The sequence below is a fragment of the Lissotriton helveticus genome, chromosome 12 (genome assembly GCF_964261635.1).
Source record: "Lissotriton helveticus chromosome 12, aLisHel1.1, whole genome shotgun sequence".
NCBI lineage: Eukaryota > Metazoa > Chordata > Amphibia > Caudata > Salamandridae > Lissotriton > Lissotriton helveticus.
In genome coordinates this window covers 44,952,050-44,966,119 of record NC_136073.1, presented here as the reverse complement: position 1 = coordinate 44,966,119, position 14,070 = coordinate 44,952,050, and the positions used below count along the sequence as shown (strand labels likewise).

The following is a 14,070-nucleotide window of genomic DNA, read 5'->3' as shown; positions in this document are numbered from 1 at the left end:
TCTTGCCTATATAGTGTCATATTTGTGTCGTGGTTGCATGACTTGATGAATGGGTTTAACCTTTCCATGGCTGTGTTAGTGTAGCCTTGTGTTGCAGTTGTGTTAAAAGCTTAGTGTGATGTGGTTCAGTCATCCAAAGGCTAACAGAGTAAATAAAAGCCCAACCTTGGTGCTACAGTAAAAATACTGGGAGTTGGTCTCTTAGTGGCTGTCATGGTGTAGTCTTGTATTAGTGTTGCTGTACATTTTGGTGGGCGTCAAGTCTGCCATTTGCTTTGCAGAATAGCTTTGTGCTGATTTTAAAGTAACAGATTCAGTGGATGGGTTCAGTGTGAATGACTTCTCATATTGCCTCTTGCTGGGGTTATTGGCAGTGCTCTGGTATTGGTGTTACAGGAATGGTTGTGCTAACATGCTTCATTCTGCCAATGGCTGTGGCGCAGTGTGGGCCTGCAATGCTTCTCTTGTGATGCTTTACAGTTGATGATTCAGTTTAAGGAGAGTATAAGCAGAAGACAAATCAAGATATTTATTAGAAGGCCATCAAGTCCTAGCACAACAGTTAGGTAAACACAGTGGCAGTGACATTTAACAGTCTATTTCATCCACCTCCTCCCAGAACGCTGAGGGCATGTCTCAGCCCTGACATTATAGCCCTTTCTCACCGCTTCAACGGTTGATTCCTGCATACACCTCTACTGATTTTTGGCGATACGCTGAATATCTCATTTTTGTAGTTAAAAAACATACCTTTCTGTCTTTGCAGATTTCTTAGACTACCTGAGTGTAAGTCTTCTCACATCAGGAACTGGCTTTTGAGTTTAGAAATCGTATTGTTAACACACTTAGAGGCAAGCTTTTCCATTGCATTAGTTCTTATGCCCAGTAGGCTGAGGACCTAAACAAGTGCCTTACAGTAAAGTTTGTTTGCCCATTAATAGTACCCGATTACTGTAAATGTCAGTTCCTACACTGACCTGGCGCCAACCCTTATATGTTGCTTGGTTGTAATGAAGCACATCTGTACCATGCTCTAGAAAGGCTTATGGACAGGTTGATATACAAGGGTCACTTGAGCCACCCCACCAGTCTTTCTTCTCAGTGAAAGGTGTCTCTTTAGAGCCCAAGAACCAAAAACAACACTGTTCTACACTGCCAGCAAGTTGTTTCTCATCACATGAAGTCTAAAAGACTACTGCTCTTTAGTTGCTGGATCCATATTGTCATCATGTCTGAAGCTTCCACCCTGCAGCCAGAAGGGAGCAATTCACATTTTTGGCCTTTTGAGGGAACTGCTCACCTCATGAATGCCCTGGTTAGTGATTCAATCCAAATATTAATCATCAAATGTCCTGTGAATCAGTGTCCCATGAGAAGAGGAAATCACTCCATGCATGTGGAAAATAAGGCGATGGTTTAATACGCTGAACACTTCATGCCGGTCTAGTCAGAGAGAATGAAAGGTAACACACCGCAACAGATAAGAAGTGTTTTTGTAAGTTACGATGATTGAAGGCTAAGAGGAGGAACTCTGTAAGGCAATTCAGCATTTGAATGTGGCACTCTGGTTCCCTCCCACCTGATGTCCATTTCTTGCATGCCCCAGCAATTAGAAAACGTTACTGCTTGAGAGCGGATACAATCTTATAGTCCCAGCAGTTGTTGTGCGCACCCAGCAGCGGCTCAGGCACAGAGTGGTAAGCGTGTCGCAACACCTAGAATCCCAGTGGGTTGGGGGAAACCACCCCTCCATTCTCCACCAATGCCTTTGATATCATGCGCATATTTTTGAAGACTTGGTTGGTGGTGTCTGTGTTCAGCGACTGCAGGTTTTCCCGGATACGGCCATGAGCCTGAACAGGAAGGAATGGAGCAAAAAATCGGTTAGTTGCTGTGAAGATCATACAATACAAGCCTACCTTCTCGACTCTTGTGCACCTGTCCGCCTTGGCATTTGTGCAAGCATTTAATGACTAATTATCAAGTTGAAGCAGTGTTACTATACAGATACAATACAGTGGGGTCAGTGAGACGCTGCACAACCAGGTGTGTTGTAGGTATTAACATACAGCCTACAAGTATGCTGTTCCTGCAAAGGCTGCATTCAGAGCTCGATCGGAAGCATAGTTCTCTTTTCTCCAGGACTCTAAAGTCTGTCTCTCTATCCCTGAGTAGCACTGCTGCATCTGGCAGGAATTATCCACAGGAACAAGAGCAAAACAGGAAGTGCCCTCACTGCTGGTACAACTAAGGCAGCGAACTGCAAACAAGGAGAATGCTCATAGTTTGGAAGGGGTGAGTTTAGCTGGTCAGATAGAGCCATGGATAAGGGAAAGAAAGGTGCTACGAAGACCAGCATTCCGAACCATAAAGAAGGTCTCCTCGCAACCAAAGGTGGCAAAGAGTAACCAGCTCCTTGAAGCCACAGTCGTTGATCCTCTCCTCTTTTTCTACAAGTGAGAAGAAGTTCACATTTACCTAACTCATTGCCAAATGACTACCCTGTCGGGTACAGCACCCGCATGTAACAGTGCAGTCCGATTAATTCATTCATTTAATCAATTTCCTCTCTGGCTTTGGCTAAATAGAATTTCAATCTAGTATCAATTGTCAGTATCTGTAATCCAAACTAGTAATGCACAGGTTTACTACGCCCTGTGTTTTTGAGAGGTTTAGGGCAGTACTAGGGGAATAAGAGCTCAGTCTGTAAGCATCAGCCAGGCCGGTTGGGAAAGGCATGACTGGTGGTTTGTAGTCAAGGTATTGACACAGCACTGTTTCCAGGGACTGGCAGGAATGCTGACTAAGGAGCATCAGGACTTTTATCATCAGTTTCTATACCTGTACAGTGCTCTGCTGTCTTTCAGTTATTTTTGCACAATACAAATAGACCATGCATTAAAAATATACATCCATAACACAGCAAAACAGTGTCTTCCAGTGCAAAGCAAACCATGCGTCTGCCCAGAATCCAAAAGACATACTCCTTTTCGTAAATGATTACCAATGATGGTGGTCTGCACAAGGTTGCTCAAAGCGTTTCTGGGAAACTGGGGCTATGAGTGGGTAGTTATTGTTCAAGAAAACACAATTCTGATCTCAAAGGACATGTGCAAGTTCATAACAGTTGATTGGGCTGCTTTCACCCTTCTGCCTTCAAACCCAAAAAAATAAAAATCAGGGAAAGGCTTTGTTGGATAGCATCCGAGTACTTCCATGGCTATAGTGGGTTTTCCGCGGTGCCATCTTCAGGAGAGTGCTGGGACTGCAAGAGGTTTTCAAAGCAGCATCTGAGTTCTAATCCAGCTGTGCAGCAGTGGCTGTTACAAATTCCTAGTTTGAAGCATTCCTAACAACTCAAAAAAAGATTTTTTTTTTTATGAAACTTAGTCAGAGAAATGTCCAGGCTGTAATGGATAAGAAGTCCCTCTGAGAAGCTGCGAATTATAAAAGGTTTTTTCTTGCAGCTGAGATAGGCATTTCTGATGATAAAGAATAATCATGGCCGAGCTCATGAGGAATAAGATCTTTTTGGGCCAGGTGTGCTCTAGGAGCAGGACACAGCAGGCAAACGCTGGATTGTCTATGCAAGACCCTGACATATAGCCCCCAGTACTGTTCACCCTCCAGCACCGCCAACACCCAGACCTCACCTCTATGCACCAGGTGTCGCACAGCATTTTCTCATGCTCAGCAGTTGGATGCCCCTGGGTGAGGGAGCGGGAAGCCCTGCAGAATCAAAGGATAGTGTCAAATGTTATGTAGGCACCGGAAGAGGTAATCACACATGCTCCAGCCTGTCAATCAGTGTTCGAGATCCATCCTCCAGTCAGACTTCAATCTGGACTTCATGCAACCCAAGATCAGCCTTCAAGCACTACAGAAACATCTTCTGCCCTTGCCTATACCACAAGTGCTCACCCAGCCACCCACTTTCCCTACAGACATCAGTGCCACGCTGCAGCGCATGGACTTACCTGGAGAGAACGACCACCATCCCATAGAGATCAATAGCACTGTCTGCCACTCGCTTCAGCACAAACTGCTCATCTGTAAATGGGACAAAGCAAAGTTAAGGCAGCTCCAGAACAATGAAGAGTAAAGGCGTCAATGCACAGAGAACCTCTGGTCACACGATACACCTTGATTATAAAAACTGCATAAGACAGGAGCACAGCATCAATAACAGAACCATAGATCACAGACCGCACGCTGCAGACTGGAGAACGACAGGTTCTATAAAGCACTGTTGGATAAACTAGTAGGATAGGTAGGAGCAGAGTACTTGCCTCAATTCCCCAGTTCAGACGCAGCTATATGCAAATCAGTCTTGACCCTGTGCCTCATGGGAACAGTCCAGCCTGAACGGCCAAGACATGTCTTCTCTGGACCGGAAACAAGCATCCTGGGACCGGTTTCGGGCTAAAAGCTCTCATCAGCCAGGCTAGCTTAAAGGCAGTCTCAGTATTATGCCTATGTCTAAAACCAGACTGGCTCAGATGAAGAAACTCAATGGCCTCTAGATAGAGCAGTCAATTGACATATTTTTCAACTATTTTCGGAGGCGCTGGAAAAAGGGAAATTGGCCTACAATTGCCTGGAACATCTGGATCTGCGTTAGGATTCTTAAGTAAAGGAACAATTTTTTCTCTCTTTCAACATGAAGGCACCATGGCAGTAACAAGGGACTTATTCAGCACCGCGTTCAGAATGGGGTTAATAATGTCCACACCTAAAACAAAAAAATTGTAGGAAGACAAGGATCATTAGGAGAGCTCGATTTAAGATTTAAAATCGCTGTCCTAGAGACTTCCAGGAAGATAGTATTAGACTCCGAGAGCCCACAGGAATTTGGAATAGCCAATTGACCAGTACAGCCAAAAGTCAAATGCAGGATAAAAGTTGAGGGGACGCTGTTCTGTATTGCTTGAACGTAATTGTGAAAGATTAGTGTTAATTGCTCACACCAATGGAACCTTACTTTTGTGACTAGCCACAGATTCAGTAAAACCCTTCACAATAGTAAAACATTTCTTTGGGTTTGTTTGCTGCTGTTTCTATACACCCCTCATAATACTTTTTCTTTGTGAGATTTATCAGGGCCACATTTTGTATAATATTCTTGAATCAAGGCTATAATTCTTTCCCCATGCCTGTTCTAACTTTTTACAAAGTTTTTTCTCTTGTATAAGAGTATCAGAAAAACAGGGACTAGCGATCTTTTTACTACTGAGGCGTGAGTTGGGAGAGAGGCTGGTTTCTCCACCACAGTACGCAACCAATGATCGTATTTCATCATGGTGGAATCAATGAAACCTAATAGAGGTGAAATTGTATTTTCCAAGGCAGCCTGCAAATTGTCACCAGTGATTTAAAAAAAAGGACGATTTAGGGGCCTCATAACATCGTCCCGTTGGTCCGCATGGAAAGTAGACCAATTAAACTTGATAAAATAATGATCTGTCCAGACTAAAGGAATGGGGTCTGGCAAGGACAAATGAAAGTTAAATAACACTAAGTCTATTATATGTCCTCCTCTGGGAGTGGGCATCGCAACCTATTGAGAAAATTCCAAGGAAGACATACTGTCACTTAAGGTGGAAGAGTCTGTCAGGTGCAAGATCCCAATGAATATTAAACTCCCTAAGAATAATGTAATGGGTATAAGGTAAAGGAACCTGCAAGACTACTTTAATAAAAGAATTCAGAAAGGGCCCAGTCGGTCTGTAAATAAAAAGAACCCTCTCCTACAACATGTTGAACATTTATTGAGAGGCAAAATTCCGATACTTCTGTGTCAACAATTAGTGTGTCAGCAGAACAAAAGCAAGACTAAACATTCTTAAAGATGATAGCTATCCCACCACCAATGCTCATTTTAAAAGAGGGAAAATGCTGCTACCACAGTTATAACCAACTAGAACTATTAGGGTGCTGGTATCCGCCCTTAGTCACCATAACAACCCGTTTCATAGGCCCAACCTTTACTTCAGAGTATACACCAATAAGGCTTCCTTCAACGCCACAAACCATCTACCATCAATCTGATGGGGTATTGACAAAAGAGCCAACTAAGCCCTTTCATGGACAGGAAAGTTTTCGGAGGCCAAGCATCTGTATGAGAGACAGTGTAGAGTCAACAGGTGAGTTTGCATACCAATAATCTTCTTGCCATGCTTCATAAGCATCGTCTCCACAGCTCCTCCGAACTGCTCGATCGCCTGGACGGTCTGCATGGAAGAAGAGGGGGCAGGGGGTCAGTCTGTGCATGCAGCAGATTCATTCTCAGTGCCTTAATTAGCACTGACTGCATTGACTGAAGATAAATACTAAGTTTTTTAACCTTAAAGGAAGGAATGAGTACACCCCTAGTGAGGGTTTAAGTAATCCAGTTAATTACCTGTAATTATGGTTTGTGCAGCTTGAAACTCGTCTAGATTCACATGCTTTTCACAGTTTTAACATCTAGTGGTTGTGTTTGTAGGACTCGGTTTTCCTAAAACTTTTCTTAGCATGTGGGTGGAAGTCAACATAGGCGTAGCCTCTGTGTGGAGTTGACCGTAATCCCACAAAGACAACCATCTCGGTTTGGTTTTTAAACTTTAATACACCTCTACAGGGGTCAAATCTGTTGCACAGGCTTGCACTGGAGACAGTTAAGCTATCTTCTTGACTTGTTGTTGGCCGACTGTTACAGCTTAAATTCAGGCTGTAGCTGTGTTCTTCTGTTCTGGTTACATGGTGGCCCAAAGAGGTCACTGCACTAGATGACGGAGGTTCTTTCTAGTTGTAAGGAGGAAAGCATGATAGGGGGTGCTGGAGAGGGGCACCGTTATTATTCAAAGGCATGCATGTATTCCACTCGATGCGCCTCTCTCTCTCTGGTCAACCAGAGAACGGCACTGGGAAAGGAGGTGTGGGGCATTCAGTTAGACTAATACAGGCTGCTGGCATGATACTCCAAACAAAATATTACTAACAATTAACCATATTTGTTTCTTTTGTGGATTCTCTGTTGGGAATTCTCAAATTGTACATATATCCTGTCATGTGGTGGTTATGTTTCAAATACCATGTTGTTGACATGGGGAAAGCCAGCCAACTGTGGGTGTCAACAAGAGGCACGACTAGAATGACTCATGATGAATTGGGATGTACACCGACAATGCCACACACGTCAGAACCCATTTCCAGACTTCTTTTTCTAGCGCTGTCTTTAGAAGCCCGATTGGTAGTAGGGAATATCTGTGAAGACCCAACGGGTCCCATAGGAAGGAGCGGAGGGTGTTCTGAATGAGTAGACAAACACCAGGAAAAAAGATATCACTGATGCATCATAAGGACATCCCTCAGCAGCACCTTGCTCCCTGGGGGAACAGTCCGAAGAGGATAGTCGACCTGAGAAAGCGCAGTGGCATCGGAACAGAGGTACATCTTTGTAAGCTTACAGTGGACTCTTTAGCAAACAGCAACATCATTGGGCATGGGCTCTTGAGAAGGAGCTCCTTATTGGACTGCTTCTGGCCCAAATCTTCATGGCCCTGCATGTCTTTGAATAAACAGATTAAAAAGAATCCAATTCTCACCAATTCTCCGCTCTTCTCCAGCTCAGGATGCACTGTCCCCTTTAGGCTCAAGCCTGTGCCAAATCCTGCTTTCCTGTGGAGAGAGTTGCAAGTCAACAGTATTCACAAAAGTGCATTGCCAAGTGCTCCACTTGTACAACACTTCAACCAGAAACTCAACAAGCAAGAAATCTATGTCGGCCACTCTGTTAATCAAGTGGCCTTCAAAGCTTTGCCAACATAAATATTGAATTAGTTATTGCAGTGCCTGCCATATGAGACTTCACGTTCTATCCTGCCTGCAAGAACTTACTACCAGAAGCTCTTTCCCAACACCCATCAACTTCACCACCACTCTTTGTCTATCAGGACTACAACTGGTGCTCGTTCCTCAGCCTCCCAAAACCATCCTTACCTCTTGACCCGCATGCTGACTTCGTTCATAAGGAATCCTGCGTTCCCCAGTGGGTTTTTTAATGCTTTCTGCAGCCCCTTCAGCTGGTTCCCTGCACTCTATTAAAGGAAAACATCATATTTATATTTTGATTTATCAGGAAACGAGCCAGCAGTGGAAAGAAGAGAGTGACAGAGAAGCAGAAAGGCAATCTATATAAATGCAGGTGTTGGAAAGACTTTCTGAAGGCCATTCTTTTCAGTTTTCAAAATGAGGCAAGTCTGACCCCCTCCCAGACAACCTCACAACTGGACAGCCACAATGACTTTCACATCTTACAAAAACAGACCACGTAGAATGTGATTCTAACAATGTAGATCAGTGGCACCATAAGCTTGATCTTGTTGTGGCAAATGGTGCCCATTTACACAGTGTACTGTCATCATAATCTGGCCTCTTGGCACTACCTGCCCTAGCAGAACCTCAACATGGGCCTGTTCGGCATGCGTGTCTCTCTCTTTAGGAGTGACACGGTCCAGTTATCTCACACAGAGTCCCAATATGCCATTTTGTCTCCGATGTCAATCTTTTTGTCATTTGTGCTCCAGGTGTTATTTTTGTAATTTCATATCAGCCAGTTGAGCATAAAATCCAGGTCCGTGAGACAACGGATCTGAAAGTGACTGACCATATAATTTATCCAGGACAGATGTGAGCAGGGGTTAAATAAGTGAAAGGTTAGTTAACTACGGTTCTCCAGCATCAGTATCTTTAATCGGTTCACAAGCTTCAATAAGTTCTCATTGTTGTGATCGGAAACCCATGTAATCAATAATAACATAGTAAGAACCATTACATTTAGTAACACAGAACTAGCCACAGATTACATACATCCTTTACAAATTTGTATGTTTAACCCAAACTTCAAACAGCCATCAACCCTCAGCCCTTTCCCGGAGAGAAGCTTCCAAGAGCCAGATTTTCTGGCTTGTTACGTCTAATAATCTTGTAACAGGGAAGCGTCTTAAGTTACATATACCAAAGGTTTGGGAAGCAATAGAGATTGCCTTCAGAGGTCATTTTCCTTCTTCAAACACCACTGCAAAGATGGTTTAATCTGAGGGATTATGATTAGAAGATCATCCCAGTCTCCGTTTACATGTTGCCACTGTAAGCTTAGCTGCTCTTTCATTACGCTCCTGTGGAGAGGACTTGAGGCAGCAACGGGATACAAGGAGACCATTTCAAGAATCACTTCAACCGTTCTTACCACAGGCTTCTACTCTGTTTTCAGGAAAGATGCCTGGAGCATTAATCGTGTACCCTTTATAGAAATGGGAACAGCACCTTCTCATGTAAAGCTTGGCCCCTAGAAATACTAAATCTGTTGCTGGACATGGAACTGATGGTTCATGGTAATAGCCAATGCTAGTCTTGAAAGCATTACAATTAACTTTCTGGTCCTATCCAGTGCCTCCTGCTTTGTTTCTGCCCTTATCAGTCAGTCGTCAAAATAAGGGTATACCACCTAGCCTTTTTTTCTTAGGAGTTGCTACTTTGTAAAGATATGTAGATGTAAATGTAGACGTACTTGTAAAGCGCACTGATACTCCTGAGTGTCCTGGCGCTGTACTCATACAGCTAGAGAACCCTTCCTGGTTTCTCCCCGTGAAATGTCCACTCCTGGGCATCCCCAGGGTGCAACCAGGCATCCCTAGCGCTGTAGGGGGCCGTTGTGGAGACTAAGCAAGCTATTGCCCAGAGTTGCAGCGTGGGACCCATGCTTAGAGTAGGCACCGAGGCGAGAAATCAGGTCCGAGGAATTATGAGCCCAAGATCCGCCGAGACCAGCCGAGGCAGGAATTGAACCCTGGTCCCGGGCCAGACCTGTGCATCAGGGTCTACCGCTCTAACCATTGAGCCACACTTCTCCACTATATATGGAGCTGACTTTAGCCCCTTGACTGGTAATGCTGACCTGCAATCATGAAACTAAGAACTTCCTGTGCTTTGCATGAATCGAGATATTGAAATAAGTGTCCTCAATCTAAATACATTAATTAAGAATTTTCCTTGCTGGAGAAACAATACGATTTCCTGTGATGTTTGATGTATTTGCTGAGGTTTCTTAGGTCCAATAGTGGTAGCCATTCACCAGGTTTTTTTAGTATAAGAAAGAATCTCAAAACAAAATCCTAGACTCTTTTCTGAGGTTGGCACTTTTCTGGCTCCTTTCTGAAGTAGCCTGGCAATTTTCAAACACAATTCTTTTAGATATTTGTCTTTCTCTATTCTTGGAGAAAGACATTATCAAAGAAGGACAGGGACTGACCATGTCTGATAGTGTCCAACACTACCTTGACTGTTAATGTTTTCTGCCAATCCTTTAAGGATTAACCCATCCAGCCTCCCATCGTCAAAGTCAAGAGGGAGGAGGTAGACCTGGGAAAGTCAGGCTCGACTTTCCTAGATGTCAAACTTTAATGACTAGTTGCATCTTCAATGCTGATCTTGCTTGGTCAACTGCCTGCACTGTTGCCTTTGCGGTCTTGAGTATGCAAATTGCTGTCCACAACTGCCTGTTCTGTCAAAAAAGGAACCTGAGTGAAAGGATCTTTCATTTTAAAGTCTAACAGCTCTATAAAGGCGTATGGTCTGCAGGGGGAAACGGCCAATACAACAAAGCCGTTTCCACGAAAGGCTTAACCACGCATGCATTACAACACATGCGTGGTTACCACGAAAACATTTACCACGCATACCTTTACTACGAGATACGTAGTAAAGGCATGTGTGGTAAAGGAACAAATTAGAAAAGGGGGCTTGGGGGGTCTCCTCCCCCCCTAAAAAAACATAAGGGAAAAAAGGCGGTTGGGGGGGGTCTCCCCCCCAAGAAAAAAAACTCACCTGAAGTCACGTAGAGAAGTCCAGGCAATCGGCGTCGTTTAAGAGGAAACTGAAAAAAACTTCCGGTTCCTCTTTATGACGTAGGATGTCACCACGGAAGATGGAGAGGAGACGACGTGAAGAGGTAAGGGGAATATTAGTATTATGAAAAAATATATATAAAAAGGGTTAAGGGCAGGGGTAAATATAAGGATTGGGGATGGGGAGTCACGTATGGGGTATAACCTTTACAAAGAATATTCTCTTACCAAGCATACATTTACAACGACAATCATTGTAAAGGTTGTGCGTGGAAAAGGCATGCGTTGCAACGGAATGCGTTGTAACAACATACAACCGTCTGCAGGCACAACTAGACATCTTGTCATTCAAGTAACTATTTTAATGAATTAAAGGACCGTATCCAATTTCTTGCCCAAAACATTTGTCCATCGAAAGGTATGTCCATGGTTTCTCATTGAACATCTGGCCTCATGTCTCTGGCATTTCCTATTTGACAAATTGCACACGAAGAGGATTTATAGTAGTTGCTATGAACACAGTACGGGCTTGTTCTCGATCCCTTATGATGACTTTAGCCTTCACCCTGTTCTCCTGTAGCAGCTTTTCAGTTAAGCATGATATATTGCTTCAGAGCTAGTGGTCGAATCTAGCCACTATTTTAAAACCATTGGTAAATTTTACAGCATCCATTGCCAGAATATTCACAGGCTTTCCCATGGAGTCCCATTTACGACTTTCCTTGTCTGTAGGGGCTGTGCAAGGTGTTTGCATATTACTCGACCCGTGCTGTGTAACTAAATAAATGACCGAGTCTGTCTTCCCCAGATTCAAAATACACACCAGTCTTGAACCAGTAGCTCCTCATGTTTTCAGTGATAGATTAACTGTGGCCATAGCAGGCCTTCACATTATCAGAAGGCCCATAAATGATCTAGTGTAGCACTAGATCTTGTACTACTTTGCGTCCTTAAAATCAAAACAGAAAAAAGAATTTCAACTCTTGATGCTTGGACACTCAAAGCTGTGAGGCCTTTTCAATAAGAGAATGGAAACTCTCGATGTCATTCGGCAGCAAAAGAGTTGATTCTGGGGTGGCCTCATGTGGAATGATGAATGGATTCCACTCAATCTATGCTTGACGAATCTGGCAAAGCATTGGTGTCGTCACCATCCTCATTAAATCCTTGTGACTTGGACCATCCTTATCATTATCATCATTTATCAAGTCTCCTACACGTTAATCTCCATCATCCTAACCAGAGACGTCTCCCGACTGAACCACTCGACTATTAAGGAGAGGTGTGTTTAGGAGTGGTTAACTGTTTAGGTGTGGTTACCGGTTTAGGTAAAAATTCCTGAAATACGATGGGACGGAAAGGTAAGGGAGTCACAGGGAATGGATGAAGAACTGGAGGTTGCAGAGTTGATACTGCCTCCAGTTTTGGGAGAGGAACTGGAGGTTGCAGAGTTTTATTTATTTATTTATTTTGTACACTTATAGGGCACGCAGCTACCCAAAAAGGGTTTCCCGACGCCGAGACACAGCACTGAAGATAAGTATGGTGAAATAGAGCAAACAGAATGTATTTCTCAAACAACCAGGTCTTGATGCTTCTCCTGAACCTGGCGTAGTTTTCCTCCTTGCGGATACTGGATAGAGTTGATACTGACTTCAGTTTTGGGAGAGGACTAGCTAGAGGTGGCACTCTCCGGTAAATGTTTTTAACCATATCCTGCACAGAATTCAGCGTTTCAAGAGGTACTTGTACCATACGTATTGATGGCAGTAGTTGGCTGTCTGTTAGAAGGTGAATGTACTATCAACATGGTCACAGTAAGACTTGCTGTATTTTCAATGTCTTCGTGTAGACTTTATTGACTTTCTCGTCAATGGACAGGCACCTGGCTGGTATGCTTCTGAAGAAACTTTTGATTCCTTCAGTGCCACCTCAAAATCTGATGACAATGCCCTTTATGATTTCTGGATGTGCTGCCTAGGCACATCAATCTCCACTTGCAGAGCAGCAGAAGGCAGCAGCTGACCAGTTGTCCGATTCCTAGAGGCATGCTCTGAGGGACCTTTAGCCGTCTTGAAAGTCTTAGTCTTCGATTTCTCCAAGGAGATTTTTGCAGCTTTATCTTATTCACCAGAAGTGAATGCTTTCATTATCTGTGTTATGTCTTAATGTTCCTGAAGACAAAAATGTCTTGAAAAAAACTTCAAATATTTAAATCGATATTTGAAATATATAAAGTACTCCAGAGGATTTATAAACTTGAACACGCTGTAGACAATCCTGGCAGCTAGAAGCCTAAGTTAGGGAAAAGGGACAGGGTGCTGGCAACTGATTGGCTTAAGTTTATGTTAAATGAACAAGTTACTTACCTTTTGTAACGCCTTATCTGGTAGAGACTATCTGGTCGCCGATTCCTTACCTTAGAATTATCTCCATGCATCAGACTGGATCTGAAAATTGTTTCGAGCAATACATCTGCATCTGTAGTTTGCTACGCATGGCATCGTCCGTGGCAGAAGAGAGAAGCACAGTGCTTATATAGGGGCCACCCCAGCATGTTGGCGTCAGTTTCTTTTTGCAACTTTCCACACCACGAGCACAAAGTCATGAAGAACACTGACCACAAAGGGGAAAAGCCCTGTCCTTAGAAATTAGTTTGCGGAGAGGATGGGTGGGACAGTAAAGAACCTGCGGCTAGATAGTCTCTACCAGATAAGGCATTACCGAAGGTAAGTAACTTGTTCATCTGATAGAGACTTCTGTTGCAGAATCCTTACCTTAGTATATAAACCCACGCAATACCTCTCTGGATGTGGGTCTTCAGAACGAGATCATACTAGAAAGTCCTGCAGGACTGAACGGACAATGTGTCCATCCCAACGGACACGACTGTTGAGGCAGTAGTGCTTTGTAAACGTATGCAGAGAAGCCCACATGGTTGCCTGGCAGAAGTCCTGGACCAGAACACAGTATGCTAATGCAGTGATTGCAGCCTTCGCTCTGGTGGAATGAACATGCAAACCCTCAGGGGGTTGCCTCTTTGCTAGTACGAAGCAGATTTTAATGCAGAGGGCGAGCCATCAACAAAAACCCTTTTTCTGCACAGCTTTCCCCTTCTTGTTTCAGACATACCCCACAAAGAGTTGCTTATCCACCTGGAACTCTTTGTGCAGTCAAGGTAGAA

General features: G+C 43.7%; 1 protein-coding gene across 1 annotated transcript in view; it reads right to left on the bottom strand.

Annotated features, from left to right (window-relative positions):
• Positions 1-515: 515 nt before the first annotated feature.
• The window catches only part of ACADVL (acyl-CoA dehydrogenase very long chain), a 120,300-nt gene continuing 106,745 nt past the window's right edge, over positions 516-14,070 (bottom strand). The window contains exons 15-20 of the mRNA XM_078671429.1: positions 7,981-8,078; positions 7,587-7,659; positions 6,158-6,230; positions 3,978-4,050; positions 3,654-3,729; positions 516-1,853 (exon numbers count right to left, since the gene is read on the bottom strand). Coding sequence (XP_078527555.1) covers positions 1,716-1,853; positions 3,654-3,729; positions 3,978-4,050; positions 6,158-6,230; positions 7,587-7,659; positions 7,981-8,078 — 531 coding nt within the window. The 3' untranslated portion in view covers positions 516-1,715. The remainder of the gene's footprint in view (positions 1,854-3,653; positions 3,730-3,977; positions 4,051-6,157; positions 6,231-7,586; positions 7,660-7,980; positions 8,079-14,070) is intronic.